This window comes from Oppia nitens, unplaced genomic scaffold, assembly GCF_028296485.1.
Source record: "Oppia nitens isolate AA-2021 unplaced genomic scaffold, nextdenovo-longstitch-racon4-pilon3 scaffold20_pilon_pilon_pilon, whole genome shotgun sequence".
Classification (NCBI taxonomy): Eukaryota; Metazoa; Arthropoda; class Arachnida; order Sarcoptiformes; family Oppiidae; genus Oppia; species Oppia nitens.
Genome location: NW_026533200.1, coordinates 768,703 through 786,295, shown reverse-complemented (window position 1 = coordinate 786,295; position 17,593 = coordinate 768,703). Strand labels below are relative to the sequence as shown.

At 20.5% G+C, this 17,593-nt stretch overlaps 1 protein-coding gene across 1 annotated transcript; it reads right to left on the bottom strand.

Moving 5' to 3' along the window:
- Positions 1 to 5,965: 5,965 nt before the first annotated feature.
- On the bottom strand, positions 5,966 to 15,446 carry LOC128953136 (zinc finger protein 665-like; the record flags this gene model as incomplete). Its single annotated transcript, XM_054298611.1, has 5 exons — positions 14,951 to 15,446; positions 9,118 to 9,327; positions 8,350 to 8,577; positions 8,271 to 8,281; positions 5,966 to 6,106 (listed from the first exon to the last, which is right to left on the bottom strand). Coding segments are annotated over exons 1-5 (1,086 nt in total), but the record flags the coding sequence as incomplete, so codon positions are not given.
- Positions 15,447 to 17,593: the final 2,147 nt, after the last annotated feature.

Here is a 17,593-nt window from a genome sequence, read left to right as displayed (position 1 = left end):
ATAATAATCTAGGTAAAAAATGTAATGTAAAAATATTTAATTAATTAAATATATTTGATTAAAAGTTTGTTTATAATTGACTCTATATTACAGTTATTAAACATAATATAATTGTCTYAATTAGTTGTCYAATTAAAAACTTACAGTTTTATATTTAAAAWAAAATAAATAATTAACATWTATTTAAAATAAACAAAAATATAAATATAATGTTATATAAAAACAAAATAAATATATTTAAAAAAAATTTATTTTGTAAAATTTTATTTGTAATTTATTAATTTAATAATAATAATAATAATAATACACAACATTTAAAATGATTTATRTAAATTGTAATTTTATAAAATATTTWTTTAGTAAACCATTTAAACATCATTACTGCTAATTATGTTTMACAYCTAAACAATAAAAAAGTATATTAATTAAAATGATTACAACAATTGCAACKAATAATAATAATAATCAATGCTAACTATTATCTCATGAATTATTATCTTATAATTTAATGTCCAATCAGTTATTATATATAATACACTGTATATATATGTAGTGATGTCCTCGATATCGATGCCCTGACAATATGTTTGTCCCTATTTTGTTGTTGTTTTTGTTAATTGATTTTAAACATTCAATTAATTTTTATGTACAATACGTTTGTGTTTACATAAACCGGTTAGATATTCAAAATATTTTTTACAATTTTTATAATTACATTGAAATTTAGGTTCAATTGAATGATCAATGAGTTTATGTTGTCGTAAACAATGAAATGTTTYRAAACATTTCAAACAATTTTCAACTAAACATTTGTATTGTTTTTTATTAGTAGTTGAATGACTTGATCTATGTTTTTGATATTCACTATTAGTAGCAAATGTTTTATCGCAATACTCGACATCACATTTAAATGGTTTATAATTTTTATGATAGCTTTTCTGATGACGTTTTAAACTGTATTTATTAGTAAATTTTTTATCGCAATTAATATAATGACATTTTTTGAATTTTTTTCTAAAATGAACGACAGATTTGTGTTGATTTAGATATGTTTTCAATTGAAAACTTTTTCGRCAATCGTTGTAATCGCAAACATATTTAATCATTAAATGTTCTGAATTTTTATGCGAATAATATAGTGATTGACTTTTGAATAATTTATTACAATTTTCATAATCACATCTAAATTGTTTAGTATCCGATAAATGTTTGGATTGATGTATAGATAAATTGTTTTCATTATTAGTTTTAAATCGACATTTAGGCCAAAAACACTTGWATCGCATGTTATTGTTGTTATCCATACGTGTGTTGTTGTTGATGTCATAACAGTCACTATAATCAGTAATTTTCATTGAAATGCAATCAATTGTTTCAATATTCAAATCAATTAAGCTTTTAGTTGTCGTCTCTTCACATAAAACATCAGTATTTTGTGATAAACTTTTGGTTTGTTTATCAATAATACTATTGTATAATGATTTTAATTCAGTTAATTTAGTTAACATATACTTAATATTGAAAACGTTATCATTTATTGAATCCATAGTTAAAAAAAATCACTTCAATACAGCAATAATGATAACAACAACAACAGATAACTAATACATTAGTTTAAACACAAAATAATACATTAGTTTTTATTTTGTGTCACTTATATTGTGTTTTCAAATAGCAAATGGATAGTAGTTTTAAGTTATAATAATAATAACATGAATATCCAATATCTATAGCAACAGGTATTCAAACAATACATATATATATTTATGCAGATTATGGTCATAAGTATAGCTCAAACAATAGATTTTCAATAAAGTGATTGAGTGGGTGAGTGAATGAGTGAGAGATCAAAAAGTTTCAGTTTGTTTGTGTATAATAGGATATAATGTATAATACAAACCAAAATAGCAGTCGTTAGTCAATTGCAGGTAAAAACTGTGTGAACTTTTCACATGAATTCCCCGTTTAAGTGTTTCCTCTCTCTCTCTCTCTCTCTCTCTCTCTCTCTCTCTCTGCCTATTGTTTGCTAATACCTATCATTGAATTGTCAATAATAATCCCACAAATAGACGCATGTATTCAACAATGTATTAATTAATAGGTAGTTGTTATAGTCATCAACGATCCCTGAATATTGTCTCAATATTTCAAAAGCGATATTATATATATAGAGTAATATTAACTGAAAAATACTATTAATTTTTTTTAGACCGGATTTTTAATATTTTTAGTTAAATTATATACTGTTTTGTATATATATTTAATATCCATATTGCTATTGGAAACTATTATAACTACCAAAACTAATGTATTGTTTAGTTTGATTTGTTGTATTTCATAGTAAATCTATTGTTATATTTTTTTAATAATACAGTAAATGCTATTTGTTTTGATATTTTGTATTTTTTTTGTTAAATATATGATTGTATCGATTGTATAGTATGACTGTTATGAAAATTATTAACAACAAAACAAAAAAACTAATAGAAAATTGTGTTAAATATATGTAAAAAACTTTTTTTTTAACTATTAACTATTGTTGTCATAACAGTCACTATAATCAGTGATTTTCATAGAAATGCAATCATTTGTTATTTGGATATTCATTGCAATCAAGCCATCAATTGTTTCACACAATTCATAGCAATTATTATTAATTTGTTGTAATTTTAATGACAAACTTTTCAGTTTATGAAAATTATTTAACAAATCAATAGATTTCTTTAATAACGACAACATTTTTGGTTAAATTTACTTTTCAAAAAATATTAACTTTTAAATATATATATTTATATATATTATTATTATATATTATAACAGGATTTTTAATATTTTTAGTTAAATTATATACTATTTTGTATATATTTAATATCCATAGCTATTGGAAACAATTATAACCACCAAAACTAATGTATTGTTTAGTTTGATTTGTTGTATTTCATAGTAAATCTATTGTTATTATTATTATTATAATACAGTAAATGCTATTTGTTTTGATATTTTGTATTTTTTTTTGTTAAATATATGATTGTATCGATTCTATAGTATGACTGTTATGACAATTATTAACGACAAACAAAAAAACTAATAGAAAATTGTGTTAAATATATGTAAAAAACTATTTTTTTTTAAATTGTCGTCAATGACAACTCAAGTTAATAAATAATAAAATATTATTGTTATGTTAACACCTATGTTGTTGTTGTTGTTGTTATAACAGTCACTATAATGAATGATTTTTTTCATATGAAATGCAATCAATTTTTTTATTGTATTATAATATTCATTGAATTTTGTTTGTATATAAATCAATACAATTTTATTGCTGTAATTGTTTTTCTAACATATATTTTATTAAAAATTAATTTTTTATTAACTTTACTACCATTTATTAAAAAACCATAGTTTTTATTATTATTAAAATTATTTTTTTTTGAAATACTAACTGAAAATCACTGCATAAAATATGTTTATATTTTTTTTAAATATCAATTAATTTTTATTAAACAAATATCCATTACTTTATATATGTTTGGTTACAACAACAACAAAAATTAAGCAATTTTTTTATTAAAATAATATTTAATTATTGTCTCATTTACTTTAAAAAAATAAATTTTAAAAATATTGCACTATATTAAGGACCAGTACTACTACTACTACTACTACTACAGTAATTATATAWACAGTTTGTATATATGGCTAACTGTCTATCAATTGAAGCAAAAAAAAAGACTAACAAAAAAATTAAAGACATTTTCTTTAAATTTTTTTTTATTTTCTAATACATATAATAATAAGTTTTCTAAAATAACTTTAAAATGTATTACAATTTAAAACAAATGTTTTCGTTGATGTAATGAAAGTCCAGATTTATTTAGCAAATTGTTTAGCAAACAGTTATCTAAACATTACATTTTAAATGGCTTTATATTCCGATAATGAGTTTGTTTATGTTGTCGTAAATATTTTAAATATTGAAAATATTTGCCACAACTATTGTAATCACACTTAAACTGTGATTCAATTGAATGATCTCTTGATAGGTGTTGTCGTAAACAATGATTTGTTGTAAATGTTTTCAAACATTTGTTGTTTACTGAACAATGAAATTGTTTTGTTGTTGTTGTCTTTAAATGAATTAATTTATGTTTATTATAATTGGTTTTATTTGCAAATGTTTTATCACAATTATCGACATCACATTTAAATGATTTTTGTTTTAAATGAAATTGAATTTCATGTGCTTTCATACCATGCTTTGTTATAAATATTTTATTACAATTTTCATAAAAGCATTTAAACTTTTTATTAAAATGAACACTAGATTTATGTTGATTTAAGTATGAATTTTTAGTAAAACATTTGCGACAATCGTTGAAATCGCAAACATATTTAACATTTAAATGTTTAGATTTTTTATGATAATCTAAATATGATTTAGATTTGAATGTTTTATTACAATTATTACATTTAATGTCAATATTATTTAAATGAATTGATTGATGTACTATTAAATGTTGTTTTGTTTTACTATTGAACCGACATTTTGGCCAAAAACACGTGAATCGCGTGTTATTGTTGTTATCCATACGTGTGTTGTTATTGTTGATGTCATAACAGTCACTATAATCAGTGATTTTCATTGAAATGCAATCATTTGTTGTTTGGATATTCATTACATTCAAGTCATCAATCGGTTCACACAATTCATTGAATTTGTTATTAATTTGTTGTAAATTCAATGATAAACTTTTCAGTTTATGAAAATTACTTAACAAATCAATAGATTTGTTTAATAACGACAACTTCATTATTGTTTAGAAAATTACACTAAAAAAAATTTTCACTAAAATTTTAATTAATTTTATTTATTTTTTGATCGCACATTAAAATCACACCAAACAATGACTAATATAGGAAATGGATATAATATCACTGTATATACAGATATATATATAGATTTATTTGTATTCAATCCTTAAACCTGTTTAAATTACTTTTACTTTAACATATACCTGTATATAATATACTGTATATACACTGTATAATATACAGTGTATATCTATTGATATTATTTTATTAATATAAAATTGTTATATTTTTATTATAATAAAAACATTTATTTATCTTAATAATATTTAATGATTTTTTTTGTATTTAGTAATAAATCTATTGTACAGTTAATGCTAATTGTTTTGATATATTTTGTTTTATTTTGTTTGTTAAATATATGATTGTATCGATTGTATATTAACTGTTATGACAATTATTAACAACAAACAAAACTAATATACAATTGTTTTAAATATATATATATAATTTTTAAATTGTCGTCAATGACAACTCAAGTTAATAAATAATAAAATATTATCATTATTCACACCTATGTTGTTGTTGTTGTTGTTGTTATAACAGTCACTATAATCAATAATTTGTTTCATATGAAATGAAATCAATTTTTTATTGTATTATAATATTCATTGAATTTTGTTTGTATATAAATCAATACAATTTTAATATTGTAATTGTTTTACAAACATATATTTTATTAAAAWTTTTTTTTATTAACTTTACTACCATTTATTAAAAAACCATAGTTTTCATTATTATTATTATTATTAAAATTAGCAATAATAACAAATTATTTTTTTTTTTGAAATACTAACTGAAAAACAATGTATACAACATAAACAAATATTTTTATTTAATATTGAAAATTTATTTTAATAAGCAAAATAATTGTTTTAAAGTATTTAATACATTTTGAAATCTAATGAATAAAAGTAAAAAATAGAAAAAAATTGTTTTAAAATATAATAAATTCATTAAATAAATATTTTTAATTTTATAAAATATCATTATATTTACAAAATTGAATTAAGTTTAGTAATTATTTTTAAAATAAGCATAACTGAGAATATCCAACTTATTTATGACTATAATATTTATGATAATTTAGTGAAGATTTTTGTAAAAAACATTTATTACAATCATTGACATCACATTTAAATGGTTTAATTCCTGAATGTTTTCGTTGATGTCGTAAAAGTCCAGATTTACAAGTAAATTGTTTGCCACAGTTATCGACATCACATTTGAATGACTTTATATTCCGATAATGAATTCGTTTATGTTGTCTTAAATTTTTTAAATTTGTAAAATATTTTCTACAGTTATTGTAATCACACATAAATTGTGGTTCAATTGAATGATCTCTGGATTTGTGTTGTCGTAAACAATGATTTGTTGTAAATATTTTCAAACAATCATTAACTGTACAAATAAATCGCTTTTTCTTTAAATGAATTAATTTATGTATTTTATAATTGCTTTTAGTTGTAAATGTTTTATTACAATATTCGACATCACATTTAAATAGATTTTGATTTAAATGAACTCGACATTCATGTGTTTTCTTATGAAAATTTGTTGCAAATATTTTGTCACAATTTTCATAAAAACATTTAAACTTTTTATTAAAATGAACTCTAGTTTTATGTTGATTTAAAAATGTATTTCTAGTAAAAATTTTTCGACAATCGTTGTAATCGCAAACATATTTCATATTTAAATGTTTACTATTTTTATGATAATATAAAGTTGTATAACTTTTGAACATTTTATAACAATCATTACATTTGAATTGTTTATCTGATAAATGAGTTAATTGATGACTAATTAATCGTTGTTTAATAATTGTATTAAACCGACATTTGGGCCAAAAGCACGTAAATCGCGTGTTATTGTTATCCACACGTGTGTTGTTGTTGTCATAACAGTCACTATAATCAGTGATTTTCATTGAAATGCAATCATTTGTTGTTAGGATATTCACTTCATTCAAGCCATCAATTGATTCAAACAATTCATAGCAATTGTTATTAATTTGTTGTAATTTTAATGACAAACATTTCAAATCAGAAAATTTATTTAATTTATTAATAGTTTTGTTTAATAACAACTCCATTATTGTTTAAAAAATTTAACTAAAATATATCAAATAAATACTATTGTGTTGTTTTTGATCGCACATTGAAATCACATAAAACAATGACTAAAATAGGAAATGGAAATCATATCACTGTATATACAGATATATATATATATATATATTTGTATTTAATCTTTAAACCTGTTTAACAATTTGTATTAGATTTTACTTTAGATTAACATAAATACTGTATTTCTATTGTTGTAATTTTATTTTGATTAAATATTATTAAAAACTTATTTTATCATTATATTAATACAATTAATGAATATTTTATTTATGCTTAAAAGATACATTAATTGATTAAATTTAATAAAAACTAATCAAATGAACTACCAATATTTACTTAAATATATTTTTAATTGATTTTTTAATAATTTCTATTCATTTAGTGTTTTTATTATTAATTTAGTTTTGTAGAAAATACTATATAAATGTTTTTTTTTAATTTTACCACATTTTACAATATTAACTGTTTGGCTGCCAATTAGCCCAATAAAGGCATCTATTATCCTAACTATACATAAAATAAAAAAAATTTTTATTTGACTTAAAATTTATTATTTTTTTTAATAAACCAATTGATTAATTAAGTATCTAATAYATGTTTTAATATGATTTGTTTTTTAGTTTAAATAWTTTTTTCTTATGATTTATATTCACAYTAAATAGCAAATGTTTTATCGCAATACTCGACATAATATTTATTATTTATATACTTTTGGTTATTAATTGKGAAAAWATATTTTTATTTAATATTTATAATTTAATTTTTAGAAATAAGATTTTAGAAAWTTTTTGTTATTTTGTCTTTATAAATAATAYTTATTAAAAGAGTAATTAATAWAATTATACAAAAATATTTACAAAATTAAAAAATTTAATKAGTTATAATTGATTTAATRATATTTTTTAAWTATAATAATTWTTAGTATAAATGKGGAAAATATTCAGTAAATAATTWTTTTATATTTAATAAATTATCTATTTATATAATATTAAGTTTTTAAGTTTATAAGTATTTTTACTAACATATCAATTTAGATCTAAATATTCAAAGATTATTAATAGTAAAAATAWTTTTATTTGTAATTTAAAATTTATTTTAATAAACAGAATAATTGATTTTTAAGTATTTAATACATTTTGAAATCTAATTTGAAATAAAAGTATAAATAAAAAATACTTGTTTTAAAATATAATATAGTAAGTTCATAAAAAAWTATTTTATAAATTATAATTATATTTATTAAATTTTTTTTTWAAAAAAACATACAAAAAATAAATCTAAAATTATTTATGACAATAATATTTATGATAATTTAGTGAAGATTTTTGTGTAAAACATTGATTACATTCATTGACATCACATTTGAATGATTTGATTCCTGAATGAGCTGTTCGTTGATGTGTTAAAAGTGGAAATTTTGTTGCAAATTGTTTGACACAGTTATCGACATTACATTTGAWTGGTTTTATACTYWGATGATTATATCGTTTATGATGTTTTAATTGTTTTAAATTTGYAAAATATTTGCCACAACTATTGTATTCGCAAATAAATTGTGGTTCAATTGAATGATCTATTGATTTGTGTCGACATAAACAATGATTTGTTGTAAATGTTTTTAAACAATCGTTTACTGAACACTTAAATTGCTTTAATATTACTTACACTTAAATATTTATAATTAAATTTAAAAAAACAAATAATTGATTTTTGAAATACATTTTGAAATCTACTAAATAAAAGTATAAATACTTGTTTTAAAATATAATAAATTCATGAAATAAATATTTTCATTTTATAAATTATTATAATAATTAATATAAGTAAGTTTAGTTATTTTTAAAAAACATACCAAAAAAATAAATCAAAATTATTTATGACAATATAAAGTATAAATAAATATAACATTTGTTTTAAAATATAATAAATTGATGTATTAATTATTTGATTTTATAAATTATCATWATATTTATTAAAAATTTTTTTTTTAATTAAGTTCAGTAATTATTAAAAARCACAACAAAAATAAATCAAAATTATTTATGACAATAATATTTATGATAMTTTAGTGAAGATATRTGTGAAAAACATTTATTACATTCATTGACATTACATTTAAATGGTTTAATTCCTGTATGTTTTCGTTGATGTATTAAAAGTTCAGATTTAATAGCAAATTGTTTGCAACAGTTATCGACATCACATTTGAATGGTTTTATACTCAGATGAAGTTTTCGTTTATGATGTTTTAATTGTTTTAAATTTGTAATATATTTTCTACAGTTATTGTAATCACACATAAATTGTGGTTCAATTGAATGATCTATCGATTTGTGTTGTCGTAAACAATAATTTGTTGTAAAACTTTTAAAACAATCGTTTACTGAACACTTAAATTGTTTTTTTGTCAAATGAATTAATTTATGTTTATTATAATCACCTTTTGTTGAAAATGTTTTATTACAATAATCGACATCACATTTAAATGTTTTTTGTTTTAAATGAACTGCAATTTGATGTGTTTTCATATTAAACATTGTTGTAAATATTTTATTACAATTTAAATGAAAACATTTAAACTTTTTATTGTTAAAATGAACACTAGATTTATGTTGATTTAAATCTGCATTTCTAGTAAAACATTTGCCACAATCGTTGACATCGCAAACATATTTAATATTTAAATAGTTAAATTACAATTATTGCATTTAAATTGTTTTTCAGATCAATGAACTGATTGATGTTTGAATAAATTTATTTCAATATATGTTTTATACCGACATTTAGGCCAAAAACATGAGAATCGCGTGTTATTGTTGTTATCCACACGTTTGTTGTTGTTGTTGTCATAACAGTCACTATAATCAGTAATTTTCATAGAAATGCAATCATTTGTTGTTTTGATATTCACTCCATTCAAGGCATTCATTGCTTCAATTAATTCATTCAATTTGTTATTAATTTGTTGTAATTTTAATGAAAAACATTTCAATTTATTCAAATTATTTAATTTACTATTAGTTTTGTTCAATAATAACTCCATTATTATTGTTTTAGAAAATTTCGACTAAAATATATCAAATAAATTGATCGCACATTGAAATCACACCAAACAATGACTAAAATAGGAAATGGATATCATTTCACTGTATATACAGATATATATAGATTTGTTTGTATTAAATCCTTAAACCTGTTTAATAATTATTATTACATTTTACTTTAGTTATACTAATACTAATGTATAGGTATTTCGATCCCATAATGAAAATCACACCAAAAAAATGTTTATCACAGGAAAATTAAATATCATTTTATATATGAGTTTTTGTTTAATCTTTAAACCAATTTATTCTCTATTTATTAGTACTTTTACGGTAAAAGTTTTACTTTAATAATTATTTTGTTTTTATAAATTATCATTATTTTTATAATAAATATTAAATTTTAATTCAAGTATATTTTCGTTGATCTCGTAAAAGTCAAGATTTAGTAGCAAATTGTTTGTCACAACTATCGACATAACATTTGAATTGCTTTATACTTTGATGAATATTTCGTTTATGTTGTCTTAAATGTTTTAAATTTGTAAAATATTTTCTTCAGTTATTGTAATCACATTTAAATTGTGGTTCAATTGAATGATCACTGGATTTGTATTTTACTAAACAATGATTTGTTGTAAATGTTTTCAAACAATCGTTTACTGAACACTTAAATTGTTTTTTATTTATATGAATTAAATTATGTCTTTTATTAGCAAACTTTGTTGTAAATGTTTTATTACAATTTTCATGAAAGCATTTAAATTTTTTAGTAAAATGAACATTAGATTTATGTCGATTTAAATTTGAATTTTTAGTAAAACATTTGCCACAATCGTTGTAATCGCAAACATATTTAATATTTAAATGTTTAGATCTTTTATGATAATCTAAATATTATTTAAATTTGAATATTTTATTGCGATTATTACACTCAAACTGTTTTATATAAATGTATTAATTGATGTATAAATAAATTATTTTTCTTTATATTAATATACCGAGATTTAGGCCCTTGACTTGAATTGCTTGTTGTTATCCATAGATGTGTTGTTGTTGTTGTCATAACAGTCACTATAATCAGTGATTTTCATTGAAATGAAATCATTTGTTGTTATGATATTCACTTCATTCAAGCCATCAATTGTTTCACACAATTCATAGTATTTGTTATTAGTAGTTATCACTGTTGTTATCATTGTGTGTTGTTTTTTAATAATTTTTAATATTTATTTATTAATATGGAGTTAATTAATCATAAAATTTTAAATATTAAGTATATGTTAAATAGATTATGTAAATTGAAATCATTACACAATAGTATTAGTGATATAAAAACAAATAGTTTGTCACAAAATATTAGTAGTGTTTTTGATGAAACCATTGATTTAATTAATAAAGTGAATATCACAACAAATGATTGCATTTCTATGAAAATCACTGATTATAGTGACTGTTATGACAACAACAACAACACACGTATGGATAACAACAATAACAAGCGATTCAAGTGTTTTTAGACTAAATGTCGATATATAATATATAAACTAATAACTAATAATGAAAATCATTTGATTGAACATCAATTAATTCATTCATCTGTAAAACATTTCAAATTTAATTATTGTAATCAAATATTTATGCTTTGTTTTATCATAAAAATGCTAAACATTTGAATGTTAAATATGTTTGCGATGTTAACGATTGTAACAAATCGTTTAATTCAACATTAAATGTGTTTATGAAAGTTGTAATAAATATTTTACACACCAATTATATTTAAAAAGACATGAAAAACTTGTTCATTTAAATTTTAAATAATTTAAATGTAATCAATTGTAACAAACAATATGCTTTAAAATCTAATTTATTACAACATCGACGAACACACTCAGAGATTAAATCATATATATGTGATGTCAATAATTGTAACAAAATTTTGAGTACTAAAGAATCGTTAAATTATCATAAATATTTTGTTCATCAAATAATTAATTATATATATATTGCTAAACTAATAAAATAATAAATATATATTTAATCAATTATATATACTTAATATCTCTCTCTCTCTCTCTCTCTCTCTCTCTCTCTCTCTTTATCTCTATATTTATTTTTTTTAATTTATAATAATTGTTAATTTAATTAAAATAAAGTTTCTATGTGATTATGTCTATAATATTAATAATTTAAAAAAAAATAAAAACAATAATAATTTTCATAAGACACTGACTGTACATCACATGACTGTGTATTGGACTAAACCATAGACTTAAAGTATACACAAATTATTGACAATAACTCTCTTTCTTTCATTGATTGATTCACTTTCTTAATTGAAAATAAAACCTGTTTTTATTATTTAGTTATTTATATATTTAGATATCCATTGCTATTGAAAAACACAATATAAGCGCCAAAACTATTGCAAATCATATTTAATTATACACAAAAATTTTGTTCATTTAGGTATAAAGTCATTCAAATGTAATTACGATAATTGTAACAAACACTATGCTTTAAAATCTAATTTATTACGACATCAACGAACACATTCAAAGATTAAATCATATAAATGTGATGACAATAATTGCAACAAAATTTTGAGTTCAAAAGAATCATTAAATCACTAATTAATTAATAAATTTATTTTTATATTATTATTATTATTGAAAAAACTATAGTTTAGTAAAATTGTATATTACTATATAAAGTATTTTATATATGATATTTTTTGTGTACAATATCTAAACAATTTGTCTAAATTATTATTAAATTAATAGTTAAAAATATTAATCAATTATATATTAATTTTAGATTTATTAATAATTGATAAATTAATTAAAATATAGTTTCTATCTATCTATCTGTGATTTTTTTTGTTTATTAAATTAATATACTTTTTTTAATAAACACAACAATAATTTTCATAATACACTGACTGTACATCACATGACTATTGGACTAACCCATTGACTTAAAGTGTATACTAATTATTGACAATAACTCTCTTTTAATTCATTGATTCACTTTCTTAACTGAAAATAAAACCGGTTTTTAGTATTCAGTTATACATTGCTATTGAAAAACACAATATAAGCGCCAAAACTATTGCTTTGTTTGTTAAGACTTTGTATTTAGTAGTTATTGTTGTTATTATTGTGTGTTTTTAAAAAATAATTTTTAATATTAATTATTAATATGGAGTTAATTAATAATAAAATCTTTAAAATTAAATATATGTTGAATAGATTAAGTGAATTGAAATCATTACACAATAGTATTATTGATAAACAAACAAATAGTTTATCAAAAAATAGTGTTGTTTTATGTGAAACAATTGATTGCATGAATAAAATGAATATCACAGAAAATAATTACATTTCTATGAAAATCATTGATTATAGTGACTGTTATGACAATTACAATACACGTATGGACAACAATAGTGGACAAAATTTTGATTATCATAAAACAATTCATACATTACATAAGCCATATAAATGCAATATTAACGATTGTAATCAAACATTTTCAATATCATCAAAATTAAGTTGCCATAAAAATTTAGTACATTTTAAAGATAATAATAAATATATTTGTAATGTCAACGATTGCGGCAAAAGTTTTACTACAAAATATAATCTAAAAATCCATAAATTGAGTGTTCATTCTAATAAACGATTTAAATGTAATTATATTGATTGTAACAAAACATTTACTCAAAAATATCATATTAGAAATCATGTAAAAGTAGTGCATTTAAAAGTAAAACCATTCAAATGTGATGTCGACTATTGCGGCAAAATTTTTTCAAACATTACTGATTATAATAAACATAAATTAATTCATTTACGACAAACAAAATTTCATTGTTCAGTAAACCAATGTTTGAAAACATTTACAACAAATCATTGTTTACTAAAACACAAATCCAGAGATCATTCAATTGAATCACAATTCAAATGCAATTATAAAAACTGTAATAAAATCTATTTGTCATCAAATGGTTTGTATCAACACAAACGTATTGTACATTTGGGTTTAAAATTATTCAAATGTGATGTCGATAACTGTGGCAAACAATTTAATTATAAATGTAATTTTTTGCGACATAAACGAAAACATTTCGAGATTAAATAAATTTGATGTAATTATTTTTTTTTTAATTTTCATAAAATATATTGTATTTTATTTTAGATATAAATCAATTTGTTAATTAAAACAAATATTACTAGTTAAAATTAATTAGACGATATTAATTATATTATAATTTAAATATTTTATTAATCTTATTAACATTTAATTTAATAAATAATGTTTTTTGTTTTTAAAACTAATGTTAAAAATATCTATTATTTAATATAAATTTTAAATATAATAATTAAATTAAAATTAATTAAAATAATTTTTAATGTTATCAATTGTTCTTTTATACAATACTTAATTTCTACTATAAATTAATTTTAAATAATTAATTAATTAACCAGTTGAGAATGCTGAAAGCATTTCCATACGAACTCCTTATCCAATGTATAAAATTAAATTAAAATGATTCCGTATGAGGAAAACTACATTAGTCCTTTTTCTTTGTTTAATTTATTTATTATTAGTATTAAAAGTTTTCAGGAGTTTTTGCATTATTAATATCTACATAACATGTATTGCAAAACTGAATGTTTTTATTGTCTATATTCATCACTGTTTTCACAAAATTTTCAAAATCACTTTTCGTTTTATTTTTGAATTTCTCTTTAATTTGAAGAGATTGAAAATTAATATTTCGCATTTGAGATTCAAACCATAAACAACCACAGCATAAGCAAACTTCAGTTGGACCACATAATTTAAGTTTATTAAATTTGTCCACGTTTTTATTTAATAAATTTTTTAATATTTCACGAGATTGAGTTTTTTGTTGTTTCTCATATTCTCGTAAACGTTCAATAAACTCGTTGTCTTTTCTTTTGTCAGCTTTTCTTTGTCTATCATTTTCTCTTTCTTGTCGGATAAACTCGTCATCTTTCCGTTTATCTGCTTTTTGTTGTTTTTCGTATTCTCTTATACTTTCAATAAACTCGTCGTCTTTTCTTTTGTCAGCTTTTCTTTGTCTATCATTTTCTCTTTCTTGTCGGATAAACTCGTCATCTTTACGTTTATCTGCTTTTTGTTGTTTTTCGTATTCTCTTATACTTTCAATGGACTCGTCTTTTTTTCTTTTGTCAGCTTTTCTTTGTCTATCATATTGTCTTTCTCGTTCAATAGACTCATCATCTTTTCTCTTTTCAGCTTTTCGTTTGCGATCTTTTTCTCTTATTTTATCTATATTACCAATTTGTCGGTTTAAGGCTTTTCGATGACCATCATTTTCTCTTTTTAATCTTTTTGAGTCATCCATTATTAGTGTGTAATAATATTTGTTAACACTTAATAATTCAAAATTAAATACACATACAAATTACATAACTTAACTTATTATATTTAACTAAATATTTAAAATTTTATTCTTATTAAAATAAAATCTTAGTTTTGCACTTTTAAAATTTTTTTTATTACACAAAACAAATTAATATAATTTTTTTATTAATATTACATTATTGTAATTTCTGTTCACTAATGTTCACATTTCATTAAAATGAAATTAACTGAAATTTTCTTAAAATTACAACTCTATTTATACTATTTTTAAAATTTTATTAGCCAATAAGATTCATTTTAAAATTTTAATAATGACTGTTTTTTCTTAATTATGACCATCTTTTTTGTTCTTTTTCATAATTTCTGAATATTTATTGCTGTATGTATTACTCATATATTATTGTTCTTTTCTATAACCTCTGAATATTTAATGCTGTATGTATTACTCATATATTTTTGTTCTTTTCTATAACCTCTGAGTATTTAGTGCTGTATGTATTACTCATATATTATTGTTCTTTTCTTTAACCTCTGAATATTTAGTGCTGTATGTATTACTCATATATTATTGTTCTTTTCTTTAACCTCTGAATATTTAGTGCTGTATGTATTACTCATATATTATTGTTCTTTTCTATAACCTCTGAATATTTAGTGCTGTATGTATTACTCATATATTATTGTTCTTTTCTATAACCTCTGAATATTTAATGCTGTATGCAGTCATGAGGAGCAATTGAACATAATCCAATCATAGAGTTGAATTTTTTATTTTAATAAATAAATATTGTTATGGTAATAAAAAATTATATACTAAATGTTACTATTTGGAATAAATTTTTTTATTAAATCAATGTCACTGTCAAGTTATGTCTCAACAATATTTTTTTTAAATAAAAATTCACAAATTCACCTTTACATATTTAGCACTAATATGATCTGTAGCGTGTCAATTGCTCCTCATGACTGGCTGTATGTATTACTTATATATTTTTGTTCTTTTCTATAATCTCTGAATATTTAGTACTGTTTGTATTACTCATATATTTTTTGACTTTTCTAAACTTTTTTTATAATCTCAATATATTTTTTTGATTACTTATATTTTATGGATTTTCTAAAACCTCTGATTATATATCAAAATTTTAATACTGATATTCTTTACCTATTTTTATGCTCTATTCAAATTTATACTTTCAAATTTAATTTTTTTTTTGTACTTTTGCGGCCATGTTCCCGAAGAGATATCAAAATTTTAAACCATATTTTTTATGCTTGTTTTTGATGCTTTATTCAAATCTATACTCAAAAATTTTTACCTAAATTTTTCACTTTGGCCGCCATTTTCTCTATGTTCCCAATGAGATATCAAAATTTTAATGCTGATCCCCTATACCTTATTTTTGATGCTTAATTCAAATCTGAAGTCAAAATTTAAAAATTCAATAAAAAGCGGACGGACGGAAGGACGGAAGGACGGAAGGACATATAGAATACAGATACGTACTCCTTTCAGGAGTTCGTGAAAAGTTATTTATTTTATAGTAAAGTATATATATATATATATATATATAGACGTAATGTATGTTTGAATGCTATTCAATGATTTCAATTAACAAACAAACAGTGATGTCATCGATATGTTTGTTAAATACAAACAAAACATGTGTTTTTTAAATACACGTGTATTATAAACACAATAATATTGTTATCTATAAATGTATTACAGTATATAAGTAATGTATATATATTTATTATTATCTAATTGAATAGTAAATTATCTATAATAAGTGCTATTAATTAATTAATTAATTAATTTTTATTTAAATAATAAATTATTATACAAATAAAACATTTGTTTGACTTTTGTATTTATTATCATTGTTTGTTGATTTAATATTTTTTTTCAGTAATATTTTTAATTATTATAATATGGAGTTAATACCTGTAAATGATAAAATTGTTAATATGAAGTATATTTTGAATAAATTATGTGAATTAAAATCAATACACAATAGTATTGATATTAAAATAAATATTTTGAATCAAAATACTGTTGTTTTGTGTGAACCATCTATTGATGGCTTGAATGCAATGAATATCCAAACAACAAATGATTGCATTTCT